This window comes from Amblyraja radiata, chromosome 10, assembly GCF_010909765.2.
Source record: "Amblyraja radiata isolate CabotCenter1 chromosome 10, sAmbRad1.1.pri, whole genome shotgun sequence".
Classification (NCBI taxonomy): domain Eukaryota; kingdom Metazoa; phylum Chordata; class Chondrichthyes; order Rajiformes; family Rajidae; genus Amblyraja; species Amblyraja radiata.
In genome coordinates this window covers 52,612,565-52,636,703 of record NC_045965.1, presented here as the reverse complement: position 1 = coordinate 52,636,703, position 24,139 = coordinate 52,612,565, and the positions used below count along the sequence as shown (strand labels likewise).

Below are 24,139 nucleotides of genomic sequence, written 5' to 3'. Positions count from 1 at the left end.
GTTGACCAATTTGCTTGACTACTTCAGAGAGCATTGAGGTAGACTAATATATTGGACAGATGCAAACGATCTCTGGATTTGTGAGCACAAAAACCTGGTGGAACTCAGCCAGCAGGCCAGAGAGCAATTGGGGAGGGGAATGAACAGATGTTTTGTGTCAGCACCGTTCAGACCAATCTATGTAAAGGGCCCCCACCCAGAATGCCACCTGTCCGTTCCCCTGCACAGGGCGGCACGATGGCGCAGCGGTAGAGTTGTTGCCCTACAGCGCCAGAGACCTGGATTCAATCCTGACTACGGGTGCTGTCTGTACAGATTTTGTACGTTCTCCCTGTGACCTGCGTGGGTTTTCTCTGGGATCTCCGGTTTCCTCCCACACTACAAAGATGTACAGGTTTCGTAGATTAATTGGCTTGGTATAATTGTATACTGTCTCTAGTGTGTGCAGTATAGTGTAAGTGTGTGGGGATTACTGGTTGGTACGGACTTGGTGTGCCGAATGGCTTATTTTCGTGCTTCCTGCTAAATATTGATTGGGCGATCCATCAGAGGCATTTCACCAAAATCCTTTTTAAGACTTTTGAACTTCAGAGATATAGGCCGTTCAGCACACTGAGTCCATGCAGAACACAAGCACTATCCTACACACTAGGGACAATTTACAATTTTACAGATGCCAATTAATCTATAATCTTGTACGTCTTTGGAGTGTGGCAGGAAACTGGAGCACCCGCAGAAAACCCATGCAGGTCACGGGAGAATGTACAAATTCCATTCAGACAGCACCCGTAGTCAGGATCGAACCTGGGTCTCTGGCTCTGTAAGGTAGCAATGCTACCGCTGCACCACCGTGCCGCCCCATTCTTAATACCTATTTTTCTGTACCATTGTAGTTGTGGTTGGGACTCTGCAATTTTTCCTCTTGCTCCACACAAGTATTGGTGCCCACTATGCATTTGTTACTCTCGATGAAGTCTATCATGGAACAATTACAGCATAGGAGGCGGCCAAAATGATCCATAGGGTCTGACTTGGCTCTTTATAGAGCAATCTAGTCACTCCCATGCTTTGCTTCCCTGTCTATAGTGCTGCAAGTTATTTTCCCACAGAACGTGTTCAATTCTCATTTAAAAGCCTGATTCACTGTGTTTCCACTTGGTTCCATGCTGATTAGCAGATCATCCCAGTGGGTCCCTGACGTCTGCACTGTTTTTAAAAGGACCTTTCCTTGCACTCTCCGTGTATGATGTGCCTTTTGCATTAAATTTGCCTTTCCATTTCTCCAGTCATCCGCTCAAGTAAACACTAAAGACACTTTAACTCCTCCTCCCATTCCCACACTGACCTTTCTGTTCTGGGCCTCCTCCATCGTCAGAGTAAGACCCAGCGCAAATTGTGGGAGCAGCACCTCATATTTCGCTTGGGCAGTTTACACCTTGGCGGAATGAACATTGACTTCTCTAACTTCAAGTAACCCTTGCTTTCCATCTATCTTCATCCCTTCCCCTTCCCAGTTCTCCAACCAGTCTTACTGCTTCCGACTACATTTTATCTCTGTTTGCTTTGTTGTTACCATCTCCCAACTAACAATGATCTATTCTACATTTTCGTTGATCGCCATTCCCTTTGTCCTGTTTTCACACCTTACACTTCCATATCTTTTTTTATCTTCCTTTCCTCTGACGAAAGTCTGAAGAAGGGTCTCGACTGGAAATTTCACCCATTCCTTCTCTCCAGAGATGCTGCCTGTTCCGCTGAGTTACTGTCTTTCTCCTACTGCCTTTTATGTCTATCTTCGGTTTAAACCAGCATCTGAAGTTCCTTCACACGCTAAATGAAATGGCATCTATTTCTTCAACATAATCTTCTTATGATCTTTTACATCACCTATTGAATCTAATGCAACAGATAGAGTTTCCCACTTAATTGTAGATTGGCTTTAAAGCCAGTGTACAACCCAGCAACTTTGAATTATTTGGGAAGTCCTGTATTTTGAGGGACTACATCAAACACTTAATATAAGGTTCCTATTTTTTTCCCCCCTATATGCAATGTTTTTACAAAGCAGAGATGACCACATATCCAAAGCTTTTTGAAATTTCTGTAATGATTCGTGCATAAAGATACATTATCTAACTTAAATGTATGTGCTAGTTTGCTGCATATTGAAACTGGGGAGCCATAATAGAAAAGTCAATGATTTAAGGTCAGGAATTAATCCTGTTGCCCATTGATTAGATACAAGAATGGCTTGGTAGTTGCTCATTTGATCAAATGGTTTAGTTTAGTTTTGGTTTAGAGATACAGGCCCTTCAATTCAATTCAATTCAACTTTAATGTCATTGCACAGATACAAGTATGGATACAACGAAATGCAGTTTAGCGTCAGTCCGTAGTAGTAATGCAATATAGAAATAAAAATACAGAATAATCAAACAATGTGGACGGAGGGACTGGAGACATCTATCGGCGGGACTCCGAGTTCAGCAATGTGATGGTATTATTGTAGAAGCTGTTCCTCATCCTACTAGTACGGGACCTGAGGCTCCTGTACCATCTCCCTGATGGGAAGAGGGCAAACAGTCCATGGTTGGGGTGGGAGGGGTCTTTAACGATCTTCCCGGCCCGTCTCAGACACCGTTTTCGGTGGAGGGCATCCATGGCAGGGAGCGGGGCACCGATGATGTACTGCGCGGTTTTCACCACCCGTTGTAGTGCCTTCCTGTCCGCTACAGTGCAACTGCTGTATCATACCGTGAAGCAGGTGGTCAGGATGCTCTCTATGGTACAGCAGTAAAAGTTGGTCAGGATCTGGGGGGACAGGTGGGCTTTCTTGAGCCTCCTCAGGAAGTAAAGGCGCTGCTGCGCCTTTTTGATCAGCTTGGAGGTGTTGAGGGACCAGGACAGATCCTCCGAGATGTGTACCCCGAGGAATTTGTAGTTGGAGACGCGCTCCACCTCAGTCCCGTTTATGTGGATGGGGGTATGTCTGCCCCCTCTGATCTTCCTGAAGTCGACAATAATTTCCTTCGTCTTCTTGGAGTTGAGGACGAGGTTATTGTTGGCACACCAGGCTGTCAGGTGCTGGACCTCATCCCTGTAGGCTGACTCATCGTTGTCACTGATCAGTCCTACCACCGTGGTGTCGTCGGCGAATTTAATGATGGCGTTGGATCCGTACTTAGGGATGCAGTCATGGGTGAAGAGGGAGTAGAGGAGAGGGCTGAGCACACAGCCCTGTGCAACGCAGCCCTGTGTTCAGTGTTATAGTGGAGGAGGTGAGGTTGTTGACCCTAACAGACTGCGGTCTGTTGGTGAGGAAGTCCAGTGTCCAGTTGCAGAGGGAGGTGGAGATGCCAAGTCCGCTGAGTTTGGTGATCAAGCTAGCGGGGATGACAGTGTTAAAGGCAGAGCTGAAATCAATGAACAGCAACCTGATGTAGGAGTTGTTGTTGTCCAGGTGGGTCAGGGCAGAGTGTAGGGCCGCCGATATGGCGTCCTCTGTAGACCTGTTGGTCCGGTAGGCAAACTGATGGGGGTCCAGTGTGGGGGGGAGGCTGGCTTTGAGGTGAGCCAAGATCAGCCGCTCAAAGCACTTTGCAATGACAGGGGTGAGTGCCACTGGGCGGAAGTCGTTGAGACTCCCTGTAGCTGATTGTTTGGGCACTGGCACGATGGTTGATGTCTTGAGGCAAGTGGGGACAACACCCTGGGCCAGTGACAGATTGAAAATGTCAGTGAAGACTGGGGATAGTTGTCCAGCACATGCCCTAAGCACCCGGCCAGGGATGCCATCGGGGCCGGCAGCTTTGTGCTCATTCACCTTTCTCAGTGCATCTTGTACAGCAGAGGTGGAGAGACTGAGGGGTTGTTCATTCGGGGGTGGAGCAACTTTGATGGCTGGAGTTTTGTTGTCCCGGTCAAAGCGAGCATAGAAATGGTTTAGCTCGTCAGGGAGGGTGGCGTTGTCTGGGGGGGGGGGGGGGGGTTAACTTTCTGGTAATCGGCAATGGATTTGATTCCTTGCCACATGCGCCTGGGATCAGAGTTGTTTTGGAAATGCTCCTCAATCCGTCGTTTGTGATTGAGTTTAGCATTCCTAATTTCCATTTTCAGATTGGCCCTGGATGAGCTGTATCCCTCAGCGTTGCCAGATCTGAAAGCGGCATCGCGAGCCTTCAGTAGGAGTCTGACCTCCCTGCTCATCCACGGCTTCTGGTTAGGGAAGGTCTTTATCTCTTTGTGGGTAGTGACGTTATCAGTGCAGAATTTTATATAGTCCAAAACTGTTGAAGTGTATGAGTTGATATCCACTTGGGAGTTGAAGGTGGACTGGGTAGCAAACAGACTCCAGTCTGTCTGCTGAAACTGCTCCTGTAAAGCAGAGACAGCCCCATCAGGCCAAACCTTCACTGTCCTCATGGTAGGTTTCACACGTCTGATCAGAGGTGTGTATTTAGGGAGCAGGAACAGAGAGAGGTGGTCAGACTGACCAGGGAGGGGGAGGGCTTTGTAGGCTTCAGTAATGTTGGTATATACTCGGTCCAGAATATTGTTTCCTCTGGTTGGGCAGGAGACATGCTGATGGAATCTGGGGAGTACAGTTTTAAGGTCGGAGTGGTTGAAATCACCCGCAACAATAAATGCCCCCTCTGGGTGAGCAGTTAGTTGATTGCTGATAGCAGCTTGCAGCTCTACCATTGCTAGCCTGGCATTAGCGTCCGGGGGTACATAGACTGCAGTGATAACAGTTGATGTGAATTCCCTGGGCAGATAGAAGGGCCTGCACTTTAACATCAGGTATTCCAGGTCAGCAGAGCAGTGGCTACCAATCCTAACAACGTCTACCAATCCTAACAACTCACCAGGTCCGCGCCAACCAGCGATCCCTGGACGTTAGCACTATCCTACACACTAGGGACAATTTACAATTTTTGCTGAAGTCAAATTAACCTACACACCTGTACATCTTTGTAGTGTGGGAGGAAATCGGAGCATTCGGGGGGAAAACTTGCGTGGTCACGGGGAGACTATATAAGCTCCGTACAGAAAGCACCTGTAGTCAGGATCGAACCTGGGTTTTGTCACTGTTAGGCAGCAACTCTTCCACTGTGCCACCGCACCGCCCCTCCTTTGTTGTTCTTTGTAACACTTACTTAACTATGAACAAAGAAAAGTAGGCTTGTTACATTGTCATGCCCGTGATCTTAGGTCAAACTCTTTCATTCATTCATTCACCTAAATGAAGGTTGAACGTCACAATGCAGGTGACTGATACTTCTGTTTCCAAGTGCCTTAGTATCTCGGTTGTACTGATAGCAGCTTATCTAAGGGATGCTGATAAGAGAGGTACTGAGCTTTAAGCCATAAGATAGTCAGACCAATTTCTTTGTACTATCGGCCCCACAAGTAACATACTTTGAAGAATAGTGCGGAGCATACTGCCACACGCTATTTATCTGAAATTATAATCCACGTGGAAACATGTTCCTGTGAGTCTGAAGAAGGGTCGCCCACTCCTTCTCTCCAGGGATGCTGCCTGTCCCGCTGAGTTACTCCAGCATTTTGTGTCTTATCTTCGGTATAATTCAGCACCGCCAGTTCCTTCCCACACCTGTAATTAGACCGTTCCACTGAATGTTTTGAGTTAGAAGGGCTTTTGTGGTCAAACCTATTGCAAGACTTTACCTATTTGTATAAACTAAGGATGCAATTGTGTGATAGGGGTTGTCCAAACCTTGATCTGTGCAAATGAATGTAAAGGACCCCATGGTTCTGTTTCAGTGGCTGGACTTCAGTTTTGGCAGATCTTGAGGTCATTTAAAACAATAGAAACACAATCTCTTGCCTGCACTGCTCAATGTGCTTGGAGCAACGTGTTTATGTGTTTAAATGGAACTAAACAAATGGATGTTGTAATGTGATTGCCTGTAACATGGCAGATAAAGGGCAACGTTTCCAAATTTTACCTTTTTATCAAAGTTTTGAAAATAATGGATGTTGCCCGACTTAACTTCTGCCATTTGCACTTTCCTGCAAAATGGTCTGAAAATGACTGCTAAAATGTCGACTGGAAATATCTTCAGCCTGCAGAGTGGTTCGGCAGGATGTGTTAAATTACAGCTGAACCTGCCCATTGTGCTTTGTTGTTCCAACGTGTTCACTTTTATTTTTTGGGTAATTTTTCCTACACCCCCTTATTCTCCCCTTCACAATACTTTCTTGCCCCAGGTGGAGGTGGGAAATATTTGTTTCCAGGTTTATTCCAGTGTTTTTCTTAACAGCTGAAATAATGTCAGCTTTCTTTGAGTTAATTTGCTGCACTTTTCTGACCTCTTAATACTGGGTGCCATTTTGATTCTTCTCGTCACCCTGTTCGTTTCCCTACCTTCATATACTCCTCTCCCGTTTCACTTTTCCCCTCTGTCCCCTTCCACCACATCCATCCCACCTGTTCTCCATTGTATTCTTCATCCCTCCTTATCTGATACCCTTGTCTCTTCTCCTCTATTCTTTGTCACTTATTCCACTCTTCTGCCACTTAAGCCCCCACCCCCCCGTTCATCTGCATCCACCTATCACCCACCAGGCCTTGTTCCGCACCCACCTTTTCCCACCTGGGGGGGAGGGCACCCCTCCTCCAATCAGTCAGAAGAAGAATCCCAATATGAACCCTCACTTCCGTTCCCTCTCCAGAGGCTGCCTAACCCACTGTTCCTCCAGCACTCTGTGTTTTGCTATTGTGATGTAACTTTCCGCTCATTTCCGTGAAACAATTCAGCCACAAATGTAGTCAGTGTTGTGCCTCATTTGTCATCTCCCATCTAAATCCTTTCCTCCTTTTTCCCCTTCACATCTGCAGTCTTCGTATCAAGGAATTATCTCGCTCTTTGCTGTAATGTAGGCTGCTGCTGTGCCTGCAGTACCTTGGTACACGTGACAATAATAAACCAAACTAAACTGTGCTTCAAAGCAGTGTCTTAAGTTCACTCGCTTTACACCCTCTCCTCCGCTGAGATCAATTAATTTGTTTCACTCCACATTTCAGTGACAGAATTGTTGTTTAACCAAACGTGTACCGTGCACAATTAACTGATTAGTTTTATCTTTGTTCAATTGATATCTGCAGTTCAATGCACAGAGGGATCTTGGGGTCTAAGTCCACAGCTCCCTGAAAGTGGCAACATGAGTAAATTGAGTGGTTAAGCAGGCATATGATATGCTTGCCTTTATAAGTCGGGGCATTGAGTATAAGAGTCATGGATGTCATGATGCAGCTTTATTGGACTTTGCTGTTTGGAAAATTGCATGCAGTTCCGTTTGTCCCTTTACAGGAAGGATATGGAGGCTTTGGAAAGGATGCGGAGGAGGTTAACCAGAATGTTGCCCGGATTAGGGCGTATTACATATACGGGGAGAGAAGTATATAATATTGAGAGTCAGAACCTTAAAAAATCAAAGACTCGAGGGCATAGTTGTGAGGGGGGGGGGGGGGGCAGAGTTTAAATATGATGTGTGGGACAGTTGTTTTACAGAGAAAGTGCTGAGTGCCTGCAGGACTGGTGGTTGAAGCAGATACCATAGTGGCATTTTAAAAGCTTTTGTATTATGTACAGGTAGATAAGAGATGGTCTTTGCATCGTGTTCGACACAGACATGATGGGCCAAAGGGCCTGATTTTGTGTTGTACTGCAGCAATTGCTTCCACTTCCCCTCAGTTCGCAGTTTTTAATTTCATGACATACACCTCAAGGTTTCATTGAATTAGTACCCATTATCGTGACCAGTAACCAAGCTATGAAGGGCTAATCACAGGTCCATCCCAGGTTATGTACACCACATTTGAGTGTAGCTCATATACGGACGAGCTGTTCGGAGACCGGATTTGCCATGGACTGCGGGACTGCTGGATCTTCCTGCCATGTGGGATCTGTGTGTTTTATCGTAATGGTGGATTTAAACACCCTGGTTTTAACTGCACATTGTTCTTAATTGGCTTATATCTTTATTTGAAAACGCACACCTTCAGATTCAGGGAAAGTTTCTTCCCAACTGTTATCTGGCAACGAAACCATACCCTTTACAACTAGAGAGCAGTCCTAAGCTATTATCTACCTCATTAGAGACCCTCTGACTATCTTTGAATGTATTTTACGGGACTTCATCTTGCACTAAAAGTTGTTCGCATTATTTCCCTTTATCATGTATCTGTACACTGTGGATGGCTTGATTGTAGTCCTGTATTGTCTTTCTGCTGACTGGTTAGAACGCAACAAAAGCTTTTCGCTGTACCTCAGTACACGTGACAACAAACTAAATTCAAACCTAAATATATTGCCGGGAAGCCGTTTTTCTGACCTGCAAATTGTCCAGCTTCTGAACAGGTTCTTGGGAGCGGAACCCTGTCATAACCTAGGAAGGAATTGTCTGTGCACCTTCTGTACCTGTCAGTTATTTATTTTCAGTTTCCCCCTTGGGTCTTCCTTTAGCTCATTCCAATTCCCAGGTCAAATGGAAGTACTTTGCTCCCTCCCTCTGCCTGCTTATCCTGTTTGTTCTTGGCCACATTAAAGACGTTGGAGAAATCCCTGCTACTGTTCTGAACTCTATAGCTAATTGCACATTGTAGGGTGGTGTTCTGCCACCTGAAGCTACCCTGATGCACCCCTTTTAATACACTGTGACTATCAGCTCTCCAGCTAGCATTAGAATACAGTGTTTACATCTGTCGGGGACGTTCAGCAGCCCTTCCTCCACATGACTTGGTTTTGGGCTCGAGGGACCGTGTAGAACAGAACAGAACAGCAAGGCCACTTCTCTTATGTTGTTGGGGAATAACCCACGGGATGCTGAAATGGGTCAGGAATTTTAGGCCGGCAAAGGTGATGACTTGGATGGAATTACTGTGCTTTTAAATGGTATGAACATGTTGAAGAGAAAATAGGAAAAATAAACTAGGATAATATTTTGGAGCTCACCACTATGGCAAATAGGGCCATGGATTGTAATATAAAGGAACAACTGCAGATGCAGGTTTATTGCAACGTTAGACACAAAATGCTGGAGTAACTCAGCGGGTCAGGCAGTATCACTGGAGAAAATGGATAGGTGATGTTTCTGGTCGGGACCCTTCTTCAGTAAAAGCCCTGTCCCACTGTACGAGTTAATTCAAGAGTTCTCCCGAGTTTACCTTGATTTGAACTCGGAGATTTACGGTAATGGCTGCTCGTAGGTACTCGGGGCTCTCGTGGACATTTTTCTACGTTGAAAAATCTTCACGAGCCTTCCAGAGCTTACCGCGTTTCCCGAGTACCTGGTGTTAGCGTTACGAGCCGCTAAGAGACGTTCCCGAGCTCCGACGCACCCGCTACGTACATTCTACGTGCTTCCTCAAGTTTGATTTTTTTAAACTCGGGAGAGCTCTTGAATGAACTCGTACAGTGGGACAGGGCTTTAAGGTCTGCAGAAGGGTCCCGACCCGAAATGTCACTGATCCATGTTCTCCAGAGATGCTGCCAGACCCGATGAGTTACTCCAGCATTTTGTGTGCATCTTTGCCATAGACTGTGAAAGGCAAATTTAAAAGCAATAACGGAAATTATGTTCTATGGGGACTGAACAATAGCTGGTGTGGAATGCTATGTAGTTGAGATTTGGACCATACTCTTATGTAGGGATTGCTGTTGCAGGTGGATGCCATGGTGGGAAGGTTCCCCATTGAGCTGTTCTCAGTGCTGGAGCATGATTGAATGGTGGAATAGACTTGATGAGCCCAATGGCCCAATTCTTCTCATCACTTATGATGTGGAGAGAGGAGAGGGAGGGGGAGGGGGATTACAGGTATCAAGGTGACTTCACCCTTATTATTAGTTTAGTTTTAGTCACATTATTTGATGCTTCCAGCTTTCTTATTAATTTTTACTACTTTTGGGTGAAAAATGGGAACCTGCAGCCGTGCATTGCCCATCGAGCAGTAGCAATACGGATGGAAATCACGCAGATGGCTTCTGCAACTGGTTAACTGTCTAAACTAATTGTGCCTCCGATCCAGACGCAATTACATGACCATTCAATATTTTTTCGTTTGTCTGTTTATTCATTTTTTATTTTACTGTGTATCCACAAATCTGAATATCAAAGTATAAAACATCTTCCATTCTATAATGGCACGTGGACAGAAGCTGTGCAGCATGTTTCCCCATGTCCTCGATGAAGCTTTTTTAATGTTGTTGTTCAGAAATAACTTGTACTGAGATTCCCCGGCCTGCTAGGTCTTATTCATAATTGAATAATGTCTTTCCAACCATTCTGTCTCAAATTATCGCACTTTTATAATATTTATTGATACTTCCCACTTTTAAAACAGTTATTCTACTCCCAGAGCCTCATCTTAGCTGTTGGTTGCTGTGGTCAAATAGTTTTCAGATTTTTCCCATAATGCTGAAGAAAAAAACAATCTTCAGCAGTCTGAAGAAGGGTCTCGACCTGAAGTGTCACCTATTCCTTTTCTCCAGAGATGCTGCCTGACTCGCTGAGTTACTCCATCATTTTGTGCCTATCTTTGCTGTAAACCAGCACCTGCAGTTCCTTCCTACACATAAAAACTTTGAGTCATTTCCTGTTCATACTTTGCAAACTTTATCCTCAATGGTCACTGTGGGCTTGTCAACAGCTGATGACCAGTCCTTGATTAGTCACTTGGGCCGCGAGTTTTGTGCGGTTTTGATTTTGTTACTTTAGCCGGATAGCTGATCCCGTTTGCTCTGTGAAAGGTTTTATCCTTCATATGTTCATATGTCATAGGAGCAGTAGTAGGTAATTTAGCCCATCGAGTCTTCTCCGCCATTCAATCATGGCTAACCTATCTTTCCCTCTCAACCCCATTCTCCTGCCTTCTCCCCATAACCCTTGACACCCTTACCAATCAGGTATCTGTTAATCTTCACCTTGGAAATACCCAATGACTTGGCCTCCACGGCCAACTGTGGCATTGAATTCCACAGATTCATCACCCTCTGACTGAAGAAATTTCTCCTCATCTCTTTTTTAAATGTACGTCCTTTTATTCCGAGGCAATGGCCTCTGGTCTTAGACTCTCCCGCTAGCAGAAACATAGAAAATAGGTGCACGAGTAGGCCCTTGTAATGAGTGGAGTCGTACACACATCAAAATACAACACATATTTATTAAAGTCCACCTACAGCATTGGTCTGCAGAATGTTATACTACCTAACAGCTACTCAGACTGAATTACGTAAGCAAGCTCTTGGTAATATAAATCGCATATAAGGCGGAGCAACTACTAACAAGCACTACAATTGGTTAGTAAGAAATAATCAATCTACAGCCATTCAATATGATCATGGCTGATCATCCAAAATCAGTACCCCGTTCCTGCATTCTCCCCATATCCCTTGATTCTGTTAGCCCTAAGAGCTATATTTAACTCTCTCTTGAATACACCCAGTGAATTTGCCTCCAGTGCCTTCTGTGGCAGAGAATTCCACTAATTTACAACTCTGGTTGAAAAGGTTTTTCCTCATCCCAGTTCTAAATGGCCTATTCCCTAATCTTAAACTGTGACCCCCTGGTTCTGGACTCCCTCAACATCAGGAAAGTTTTTCCTGCATCTAGCCTGTACAGTCTCTTAAGAATTGTATATCCTTCTATAAGATACCCTCTCGTCCTTCTAAATTCCAGTAAGACATCCTCTCCCACTCTACCCAGGCCTTTCACTGTTGGGTAAGTTTCAATGAGGTCCCCCCTCATACTTCTAAACTATCAAATGCTCATCACATGTTAACTGAATCATCCCTGGAAACCTGAACCCTCTCTAGCACCAGCACGTCCTTCCTTATAATTGGGGCCCAAAACTGCTCACAATACTCTAAATGTGGCCTGACCAGTGCCTTATAGACCCTCAGGATGACATCCCTGCTCTTATGTTGGTAGCCTATTTCTGTTGTCTTCAAGCATGTTCCACAAGCTACTTCAGCTGTACTTTTTTTATGTTACAAGTTTATATTCCTGTTTAACCATTTGCAATCAGAGGATAATTCCAGACATACGAATACTGTGTTATTTAGCATAAGGTTGAGCAAGGTGCATGTTTAGACCATGGTAAAATTGGGATCTGCTCATCCAAAGTGGCAGGAAGTCTGTTTTAACACTGAGGCAATAGTGCCACCTACAGAGATGAAAACTGATAATGTTTTATACAGAGAGACAACCTAAAGTTTCAGTAATACTTTTCATTACGATTGGATTGTCCCTTAAGGTAAGGAAATGGGGTGTGTGATGGGGTAGTTGGAAGGAAAGAGAATAAAGAGGTGTTGAACCAGGTGACTGAGCCATTATCAAGTTCAGATCTTAATCATTTGGTGGTAGGGCTACTGCCTTGCATCGCCAGAGACCCGGGTTTGATCCTGACTCTGGGTGCTTGTGTGTACAGAGTCTGTACGTTCTCCCAGTGACCTGCGTGCGTTTTCTCTGAGATGTTCAGTTTCCTCCCACACTCCAAAGATGTACAGGTTTGTTGGTTAATTAGCTTGGTATGAATGTAAAAAAGTGTCCCCAGTGTGTGCAGGGTAGTGTTAATGTGCGGGGATCGCTGGTCGGTGTGGACGCGGTGAGCCGAAGGGCCCGTTTCCGCGCTGTATTCTCTAAACCAAACTAAACTAAAACTACCATTTCAGACAACATCTGCTGGAATTGGGAAATGTTTTAAGATGGGAATGGTGTTGGTTGGTGTGTGGTGTCAGGACATTTATCGGTCAAAACTAGGAGTCTCTTTCATCCCTGAGACTATCTGTCATGTTCCCAGGAACAGAGTTATCTTTGCCAACTCTTTCACATTTGCCTCTTTGCCACAGCCATGTTATTCTGTTAAACATTTGAACTTTCTGTTTCTGACTTTTATTTGATTTGCTAAAGCTATCATTTGTGAAACAGCTATAGTTGCTGGTTTAAATTTAATCTCATTCCGTAATCTGATACAAAGTAAGCTTGCTTTCAGTATCTATGATCTTAAATGCCATTTCCAGTGGCACGGTGACGCAGAGGCAGACTTGTTGCCGTACTGCGTCAGAGACCCAGCTTCAATCCTGACTACGGGTGCTTGTCTGTACGGAGTTTGTACGTTCTCGTGACCTCCGTGGGTTTTCCCCAGTTTCCTCCCACACTCCAAGGACATATGGGTTTGTAGGCTGATTGCCTTAGTATAATTGCAAATTGTCCCTAATGTTTGTAAGGTAGTGTCTGTGTGTGTGTGTGTGTGTGGATCGCTGGTCAGCGCGGACTCAGTGGGCCAACGGGCCTGTTTCCGTGCTGTATCTCTAAACAAAATAAAAACTAAGCAGGGCATTTGAAACCCATAGGAGTCAAAGGTAAAATTTGCAGTGGTTAGGAATGGCAACTGCCCATTGCTTAGTATGTACACATTTTTCTAAGGATAGCACGGTACAGAGTTTAAGCGAAGGGTTACCAAACTTCTGCATGGAAATATTCCGGGATATTACCTGCTTAACCACTGGTCCCCATTATATATTCGCTCTCAGTAATTAGCCTTAGTTGTGAGGGATCTTGTGGTGCTTTGAACATTAACCAAGGGAATATTACCCAGTATCATGGCCAATATTTCTCTTTGACAGCATTTGTGAAATATACTCCTAAAAATAGCAATGACATAAAGTTGTCTGCTGTGTCCAAACTAGCATTCTCTACAACAATTGTGATATCGAAGTGCGTAAACTGCTTCATATGTATATTAAGTGCTTATATATGCACAGTGAAGAAGTTGGCAGGTCACATTGCAGTTATATAAGACATTGGCGAGGCTGTATTTAGAGTATAGTATTTAGTTCCGGGCACCATGTTGCAGGAAAGATTTTGTCAAGTTGGAAAGGTGACAGAGAGGATTTATGAGGATGTTGCCAGGACTCGAAGGTCTGAGCTATAGGGAGAGGGTTGAGTAGGCTGGGTCTCTATTCCTTGGATTGCTGGAGAATGAGGGGTGATCTTATAGAGGTGGATAAAATCATTAGGGGAATAGATCGAGTAGACACACAAAGTCTCTTGCCCAGAGTAGGGGAATGGAGAACCAGAGGACATAGGTTTAAGCTGAAGGGGGAAAGATTTAGTACAAATCTGAGGGTTAACTTTTTCACACAAAGGGTGGTGGGTGTATAGAACGAGCTGCCAGAGTAGTTGAGGCAGGGACTAACGCAATGTTTAAGAAACAATTGGACAGGTACATGGATAGGACAGGTTCGGAGGGATACTGGCCAAATGCAGGCAGGTGGGATTAGTGTATATGCGACATGTTGCTCAGTGTGGGCAAGTTCGGCCGAAGGACCCGTTTCCACGCGTTATGACTATGTGCAAGACTGTCTTTTGTAAAATGGGGAAATTCTATTAGCTATCAAACTTTATTATTTGAGTATGGCTCTGCATGTGAACCTTTTCTGCAGAAGGTGAAGTTTTACTGAGGGCTTCACATACTACTGTGTACTACATGCTCTAAGACTACCATCTTTAATCCCCCACAGATGGTGCGTGTAGCATGGCTGTTCTTATTTTCCAAGTTTATAGAGCTGTTTGACACAGTAAGTATGAAGATTCATTCTGATTTTAAAATACTGATCATACACATTTTCTATGCGTTTTATGTCTTTGGTACAACTAGATTGTATTTCAATAGATTACTCCCTATTTGTAGGCGTCTGTAAATATTTCCTGTGCATTCTTTATTTTATTTTCAAATCACAAGATCACCAGCTACCAGTTTCTTCTACCAGGTGAATGCAGGGTGAGATTACAAAGGGAATCTTTGATAGGAGATGGAGGTCTTGCTTGTTAGCACATAACCCCTTCAGAACTAATTAATTTCTACCCATTGAATAAAAATCCCTCCACTTCATTTCAAACACTCTGCCCCCTCCTTGCCCGTTGCATCTCTATTAAACTTTGTCCCTATTACTTAGGTTTATGTCCTCCAGTCTTTGACATTTCCATCCTGGGGAAAGAGGTTCTGGATGCCTACATTATGCTGACATGATGAGCAGGGTGATTACATTGTCATTGATCCATTGTATTCTGCACAATGCACTGCGTGACATGATTCTGTTTCAATATCTTAGGTATTCTTTGTTCTGCGGAAGAAGAACAGCCAGATTACCTTTCTTCACATCTTTCACCACTCGATCATGCCCTGGACCTGGTGGTGGGGAGTCAAGTTTGGACCAGGTACACGGAGAGACCATTGTTTCTTTGATTGAGCTAAAGGTTATAAGGAATAGGAGCAGAATTAGGCCATTCGGCCCATCAAGTCTACTCCGCCATTCAATCATGGCTGATCTATCTCTCCCTCCTAACCCCATTCTCCTGCCCTTACCCCTGACACCCGTACTAATCAAGAATCTATCTCTATCTGGCTTAAAATATCTACTGTCTTGGCCTCCTCAGCCTTCTGTGGCAAAGAATTCCACAGATTCACTACCCTCTGACTAAATATAAGTTTATCATCTCCTTCCTAAAAGACCATCCTTTAATTCTGAGGCTATGACCTCTGGTCCTAGACCCTCCAACTCGTGGAAACATCCTCTCCACATCCACTCTATCCAAGCCTTTCACTGTTCTGTATGTTTCAATTAGCCCCCCCCCCCCCCCTCATTCTTTTAAACTCCAGCGAGTACAGGCCTGATGCTCATTCCTGGGATTATTCTTGTAAACCTCCTATGGACTGGCAATGTATGGTGTTGGCACTTTGTGTTCTAATGGCTGACTCTGTGCTTCCTGCAGGTGGTATGGGATCCTTCCATGCTATGGTGAACTCGATCGTCCACGTCATCATGTACTTCTACTACGGCCTGTCTGCAGCTGGTCCAACGTTTCAGAAATATCTCTGGTGGAAAAAGTACATGACAGCCATCCAACTGGTCAGTGCCACCATTTTGGTATCCTGATGTGATGGGAATGGGTGTGTGTAGTGCCCCTTCTTTAGCGTAGACTGTTACTTGGTATGGGGAAGTGGGAGTTGCGAGGAGATGCTCGACTCGCAGCTGCGTACTTTGTTCTAGGAATAAATGGTGTGGAAATAATTAGTCGAATGTCGAGAAGTTGAGGCCATTTGAACTCTAGCCAGCCTCCAATTTAAAGACTAGCAGTATGGAAAAGCTAAATGAACATTTCTAAAAACTGTAGAGATTAAAGAATAAAAAACGGCCAATATTAATAATGTAGAAACAAGGAACTGCGGACGCTGGTTTGACTGGAGTCTGAAGAAGGGTCTCGACCTGAAACGCCACTTATACATGTTCTCCAGGGATGGTGCCCGACTCGCTGAGTAGTTTAGTTTAGAGATACAACGGGTCGCCACCGACCACTGATTTCCCCACAAACTAACACTACCCTACACACACTAAGGACAATTTACAATATTACCAAGCCGATTAGCCTACAAACTGGTCTGTCTTTGGAATGTGGGAGGAAACGTGCAAACTCCATACAGACAGCACCCGTAGTCAGGATTGAACCCGGGTCTCTGGCTCTGTGAGGCAGCAAGTCTACTGCTGCACCACCGTGCCACCCCTCCAGTTACTTCAACATTTTGTGCCTTTCCTTGACAATAATAATTCCACATTTTATACGGTACTTTGCATGTACAAGTCTATGGTTCAATTTGAAGCAGGCAGGTAATGCTTGGGCACCAAGGTCCCACAAACAGCAATTAAATAATGATTATTTGCTGGTGATATTGGATGGAACCATAGAATACTACAGCACCGGAGGCTGATTGGTTTATTGTTACAACTATACAATTAATCTCCAAAGACCAGGTCTTTTTTTTCCTCACCTTGCACTATGTTTCACTAACTATTCAATCTGTTTGCGCCAACCTTTCTGTCATTAATGGTGGCACAGTGATCCAACTGGTCGAACTGTTGCCTCACAGTGCTGGAATTCTGTGTGGAGAGTGAATGTTCTCCCTGTGACTGTGTAGGTTTCCTCTGGATGCTCTGGTTTCCTCCCACATCCCAAGAACATGCGGTAATTGGCTTCTGTAAATTGCCCTATTACCTCTACAGGGTATCAAATGACGTGTCAAACAAAAGACTCTAAACCAAGGTTTAGTACAACTTAATGTTTATTAACATTTGAGTAACTTAAACATGCATGCAAACTATTGACTTCTAATAACTTCTCAATTACTTTACTATTTCAACTTATCACTTCTTAAACTAAATCACAAAACTTATGACTTGGACTCAGATATTGCCCACATGAGTGAATTGACCAGATTCACTCTGTTGGTAGGCGGTTATTTTGTTTATTCATCCAAGTGTTGAATAAACAAAATACATCTTCGTTCCTTATCAGGCTAGAGAGTTTGTAATTATGTTGCCTGTTCATGTTTTCATTCTCATCACACAGTTACTTTACCAAATGGCCGTTCCCAGACACCTTATCTTCTCAAGGCCACACTACACAGCCATGAAGTTACCTTCAGCTCTGCTCTCACCCAGACGTCCATCACGTGACCATTTTCACAGTGCTTCACAGTTCTCCTGGTCCCAGTGTGTGTCTGTCTCTCTCTCCAGCTAGTAGCATACTCCCAAAGCCTGTCAAGATACGTGACATCAAGTCTCCGGCTACATATCACCTCTTTGATCCATTGAGCGTTTAGCGAATTGGATCGCGCTGAACCTTGGCCATATTTCATTTCGTACATGTAAATATCCAAGTCTTTGCCATGTTACCATTTTCTACAAAGGACAGTCATGCAAATAGTATTTAAAACTATTACGCTACTTTTAAAGCATCATTTCCCTCATCCTTTACCTTATCTATACATGTGTCTCTCTGCTTGTTGTCTATAATTTGTCAGTTCTTACTTGTTCTCCTCTGACATTTGTCCTTTCTGATCTTTGATTATGTTTCTGCAGGTACAGTTCCATGTCTAGCTTTCTCTCTATTCCCACTTTCCAACATGTAAACATCATCAAATACATTTAATATTTTAAAATTAAAACCATCACAATGATAGCAATGTGGGAGGCAATCCTCACCCATGGGTGAGTTTGGACATATGTACCCCAGTTCCAAATATCGTCCCACCAGCTGGTTTCCTTAATTTCTTTAATATTAATCTCAAAATTAGAGAAGTCAATGTTCATACCACTGGGGTGTAAACTACCCAAGTGAAATATGAGGTGCTGTTCCTCCAATTTGCAGTCCAAGCGCAGGTTGGCGATCGCTTCGCCCAACACCTCCGCTCAGTTCGTACTAACCAACCTGATCTCCCGGTTGCTCAGCATTTCAACTCCCCCTCCGATTCCCAATCTGACCTTTCTGTCCTGTGCCTCCTCCATTGTCAGAGTGAGGCCCAGCCCAAATTGGAGGAACAGCACCTCATATTTCACTTGGGTAGTTTACACCCCAGTGGTATGAACATTGACTTCTCTAATTTTAGATAGCCCTTGCTTTCTCCCTCCTTCCCATCCCCCTTCCCAGCTCTCCCACAAAGCCTACTGTCTCCGCCTCTTCCTTTCTTTCCCCTCCCCCTCCTTCTTGCCATGGTTGTTTCCTCGTGGTCGCCTTTCTTTTATACTAATTTTCCTTAACTCCTAAAGGAAGCCTTTGTCCTAACCCAAGGCTCTCACAATTCTGAAGTCAATCATTTTAAATTGTCACTCATTCAAGTACTGAATAAACAAAACGCATCTTCGTTCCTTATCACTATCAGGCTGGAGAGTTTGTAATTATGTTGCCTGTTCATGTTTTCATTCTCATCATAGTTCCCTTGCAAAATGACTGTTCCCAGACACCTTATCTTCTCAAGGCCACACTACATTGCCATGAAGTTTCCTTCAGCTCTGCTCTCAGCAGATGTCTGTCAAGTGACCATTTCACTGTGCTTCTTTGTTCTCCTGTTCCCAGCCTCTCTCGCTCTCTCTGGCGCTCTACCTATTGTATTTGAGCTTGTTTTGATTTTCGACTTGAGATACAGCGTGGAAACAGGCCCTTCAGCCCACTGAGTCCGCGCCGACCAACAATCGCAACTTCACATTAGGACAATTTACAATTTTACTGAAGCCAATTAATCTACAAACCTGTACGTCCTTGGTGTGTTGGAGGAAACCGGAGCACCTGGAGAAAACCCACGAGGTCACGGGGAAAACACACAAACTCCGTACAAACAGCACCCATAGTCAGGATTGAACCGGGGCCTCTGGCGCTGTGATGCAGCAACTCTATCACTGCACCATTGTGTTGCCCCTTGTATTTATACATAGTATTATCTGATTTGATTGGTAACATACAAAACAAAGCTGTTCATTTTACCTTGGTACATGTGACAATAATAAACATTCCTAAAAATAATGCCAATATATTCGCATTAAAATTCATATTAATCTCTGTTGAATCTCTGCAGTGAGCATGATTGAGCCAACAATAAATTGGTATTGTTTACAAAGGAATTGAAGATGCTGGTTTACACCAAAGATAGACACAAAATGCTGGAGTAACTCAGCGGGCCAGGTAGCATCTCTGGAGAGAAGGAATGGGTGACGTTTCGGGTTGAGACCCTTCTCCTCCTGAGTTCAATTGTCAGCTTACTGTCCTGTGGTGAATATTGTACCATTTGTTTAACTTTATTTTCATTATCTTCCTTTTTCCTCTGTCTTTCAGGTCCAGTTCATTGTTGTCTCGCTGCACGTCAACCAGTACTACTTCATGGATCACTGTGATTACCAGTTCCCCATCTTCATCCACCTCGTGTGGATGTACGGAACATTCTTCTTTATCCTTTTTTCCAACTTCTGGTACCAGGCCTACACCAAGGGAAAGAGGCTTCCCAAGAGCACGGAACAGAAATGCAGAGGGGCTGTGAAGAACGGCAAGCCGGCAGCGGAAAACGGGGGGCACTGGTTTGACAACGGGGAGGTGATGAACGGGAAGGTGAAGACAAAATAACAGGAGGATAGCTTTTTTTTTTAATAAACACCAATTATTGTATTTTTGTGTTTTGGAAAGGTTTCAGGAGGGAGGGTGCAACAAGTATCTGGTTTTGAACTTGACTTGAGAATTTCATGCAACCGATTAATCACTTTGGCACCGTGATGGCATTTAACCTGGGTAAAGATGTCCGACTTGATGTTTTAAGGATTCTCTGTAATTAACAAATGGCTTGTGGTTAATCGAGTCTGGATTTTGTTTGGATTCATTGCACTTGTTTAATTGGCATTGGGGGTGTAGGAATAAAGCAGACTGTATGACATGGGAGAGGAGAGTCTACACCTCTGACCACCAGGACCAGTTCAGTGCTGGTCTGTGCACGAGGCTAGTCTTGCACATGCTATATTTAGAGCAGTGGAATGTGCAATTTTGTCAGCCTCTGTTGTTATCCTACTCCACCAATTGGGATTTATAATTCCGCCAGATCTGCAAAGAACTAAAAGTGTCACGGTGTTGCCTTTTAACCCTTCGTCTGGAAACCTGCAGACAATAAAACCTGTAATGCTGTTTATTCTACCCACTATCACGCAGTTACAAGCTGTGAGAGTGCTCTGAAATGGCCCACTCGGTTGGGTCTGTCTTTCGTAATTTATAATATCTAGTTTAAAAAAAAAAAGAAAGCATCACTTTCCAATTTATGTAACATTATACTAATTATAATTAGAAGTTTTACACTTTTATTTGTTGGAATCGAGCAACGTTGCTGTATATTTTGGGAATGAAGGAAAACACAATATTTAAAAGAAATGGCTGCGTGTTGGAACAGTGTTAATGTTTTCCATACAGCAGGGATCAAATTTTATTAACATTTTGGGTTGGAGTAGGAGAATCAATTATATATTTTTTCACTTGCTGAATACCCTTTAGATGATAAAACCCATGAGAATTCCCTTTTCCTTTTGATCTGTTATTGCTGGGGACCGTACAATATGCCAAATGTGGGGTCGTTCTCAACACCCCTCCATTTAGTCGTAGATGGATCGTGGCGAGCGTGATCTACTGAGGTGGACACTGTGGCTATAACTAGTCTGGACGCTTAGACAGTTGACACCAGCCTCCTTTATGGATAATAAACGGAAGCAAAGTATAGCTGCTGTTTAATTAGTATTGCGTACATATTCCCCATTACCTCGCTCCGAATAGCCTTCACCTTCTGTCTACTATCTCAACCTGATACAGCTGCATTAGGAGTCGGGTTGATGATGTGTACACACAATCTTTTCCTTGCAGTAGGTGCCAGCTGTGTGTGCTGATGAGTATCATGTGAAGCAGTCCTTGGGGATAAACTGCTGATGACACACCTCAGCTGTACAGCTCCATTAGAAGAGGCTTCAAAGTACAATACTTGAAAAGCAGTACAGGTACATCTTTAGTTCTTTGCAAATCTTTATCGTACAGTTAAAACAGATCCCCGTGAGTGAAAGAACAGTGAAGGAAAATCTCTGGGATTATGATGTCACAGGAGCAAGTTTCAATAGGAATTCTCTGACTGAAATAAACTCAATTTCAAAACTCAAGATGTGTTTTGATTTTATATTTTGTTTAACGGATCACGTGAACACTTGTATTACAGATTTTCAACATGGATTCCAAGTATAAGGCTTATTCCTTTAATTATGTTTCTCATCTCCAAACCAGCGATTCTTGGTAATCTGTTGTTTCATGTTGTCTCATTTGTGTTAATTCCTGCACCTGAGAATTGTTGGAGGATTATTGTTTCTTATCCAGTTTAATGTCATAATAATTGAATCCCCAATCACTTTAGATTGCCATCACATGTGAAGAAGAAACTCGGGGTATATAGGCATCCCCGACTTGTGTAAGGGTTACATTTCGCGAAACCATATGCAAGTCAGATTTTGCGCAAGTCGGAATCCCCATCCCCTGCCCAAAATAACTGGGTCTGCAAAAGGGTCTCAAACTGAATTGTCACCTATCCATAGGTACACAAAATTGCTGGGGAAACTCAGCGGGTGCAGCAGCATCTATGGAGCGAAGGAATTAGGCGACGTTAACTAAGACTAAGCAGTTGATTGTTGAATTCAGGGAGAGCCGAGCGACTGCACCAGTCTTCAAAAGTGGCAGTGGAGAGCACCCTGGACACTTCTAGCATCTAGGCGTCAGAGGTTATGGGGAGAAGGCAGGAGAATGTGGTTAGGAGGGAGAGACAGATCAGCCATGATTGAATGGCAGAGTAGACTTGATGGCCTAATTCTACTATCACTTATGACCTTCTCTGATGATGTACAAATCTCAGTAGATTGATGCAATCACAAAGAACGACTGCTTCCACAAAGGTTCATGAAGAATCAGCATATCGCAGAATACTCCAACCAAACTTCTGATGTAAGCTGGAGAGAAAACTGACTGGTTGCATGTGGCCTGGTTCAGTAATCCAAATGCTCAACAACGAAGGGGGCTGCAAAAGAATGGTGGACATTGTCCGGTCCATCATCAGTATTGATCACTTCACCATCAGAGATCTGCAGAAACCACTTCCTCAAGAAGGCAGCTGTCACCTATCCATGTTCTCGAGAGAGATGCTGCCTGGCCCGCTGAGTTACTCCACCACTTTGTCTTTTACTGAGAGTATTAACTGTCTCGGAGGTATCCAGGGCATTTTCTGCAGCGCACGGCTTTCTGGATCAGCATTGCTGGCGTGAGTTCCGTCTCGCCATTGGGGCACCTTCTGAGGCGTGGTGCTTTCTACGGACGCCATTGCTGGCTTCAGTTCTGTTTCTCCGTTGGGGAACTTTCTGTGGCACGTCGGTTTCTGGCTAAGCATTGCTGGCCCGTTTCCGAGTGTTGTGGAAATTACAAACTGCCCGAATTACTTAAGTAATTTACATGAGCTCACACTTATGTAAGTCAATGAATGTCTGTACATACGGAAATTCTAACCAATTTGACCTGAGTTTCCAAACCTTGATTTCAAATGGAAAAATTAAAGCATTTGCTCTGTACAATACTATCTGTTCAGAAATTGCCCTTCCATTCTGAGGCAACAGGACTCTCCTATTTGAGAGTAATGTCCATTTTAATCCACAGAGGAAACAGTTGCCAAGTTGCCAAGACATTCAGGTTCATCAGAGTAAAAAATAGTCTGGGTCTGTTGGGCAGATTGAGAAATGGCAATTGCTTACCTGGTAAGAATAAACTGATTGAGAGTACAATCACTCTCTGAGACCTCCAGTAAATATTCACACTCTCCACGTCTACCACTAAATGTTCACAGACAACAGTAAATATTCACACACTCCCTGGATCTACTGGTAACTATTCATATTCTGATAAATGTTTCAACTTTTGGACTTGAATAATATAAAATGTTGCTAGAAATGTGGCAACTCGTGTGTTCTCTCAGTCTAATCTACCATTCCTACACTCTTATACTTAAGTGTAATTGTGCTTATTTATAGTAAGATTATTACTGATTGTATGCAAAAAAGGAATTTTACTGTACCTATGTACATGTGACAAAGTATAATAGATTACCTAGTGGTGGCACGTCTGTTGTGCTCGAAGTACTTTGAGAGCTGGTTTGTGATGCAGATCAACTATTACCTGAGTAAGGAATGAGCCAGTCTTTCAAATGACCTACTGCCACAATGGAGCAACAGCCGATGTGATCTCACAGGTGCTCTGCTCTGCACTTTCCTTGTGTAACTGGATTTGTGACCTCCTCATAAGCAGACCTCAGTCAGTATGAATCGGCAATGACACCTCCTCCTCGTCGACCATCAGCATCCGGGCACATTGAGGTTGCATGCTCGGTCCCTGCTCGACTTGCTTTATACACTGGACTGTGTAGGCAGACGCAGATCCAGTGCCACCTTTAAATCCACCAATGATACCACCATTATTGGACAAATAAAAGATAATGATAAATCAGAGTATATGCAGGAGATCGATAATCTAGTTGAGTGCTTCCAGAACAACCTCCCTTGCAACGCTAACTAAGACTAAGCAGTTGATTGTTGAATTCAGGGAGAGCCGAGGGACTGTGCACCAGTCTTCAAAAGTGGCAGTGGAGAGCACCCTGGACACTTCTAGCATCTAGGTGTCAGAGGTTATGGGGAGAAGGCAGGAGAATGTGGTTAGGAGGGAGAGACAGATCAGCCAT

At 43.9% G+C, this 24,139-nt stretch overlaps 1 protein-coding gene and 1 long non-coding RNA gene across 4 annotated transcripts in view; one reads left to right on the top strand and one right to left on the bottom strand.

Annotated features, from left to right (window-relative positions):
• Positions 1 to 21,533, top strand: part of elovl1 (ELOVL fatty acid elongase 1) — an 84,818-nt gene extending 63,285 nt beyond the window's left edge. For all 3 annotated transcript variants that reach the window (XM_033028851.1, XM_033028850.1, XM_033028852.1), the window contains exons 6-9: positions 14,547 to 14,603; positions 15,138 to 15,243; positions 15,799 to 15,935; positions 19,690 to 21,533. In XM_033028851.1, the coding sequence (XP_032884742.1) occupies positions 14,547 to 14,603; positions 15,138 to 15,243; positions 15,799 to 15,935; positions 19,690 to 19,974 (585 nt within the window). In that variant the 3' untranslated portion in view covers positions 19,975 to 21,533. The remainder of the gene's footprint in view (positions 1 to 14,546; positions 14,604 to 15,137; positions 15,244 to 15,798; positions 15,936 to 19,689) is intronic.
• On the bottom strand, positions 21,241 to 24,139 carry LOC116977941. Its single transcript, XR_004413337.1, has 3 exons — positions 22,876 to 24,139; positions 22,536 to 22,837; positions 21,241 to 21,949 (listed from the first exon to the last, which is right to left on the bottom strand). It is a non-coding gene; the product is annotated as an uncharacterized LOC116977941 (long non-coding RNA).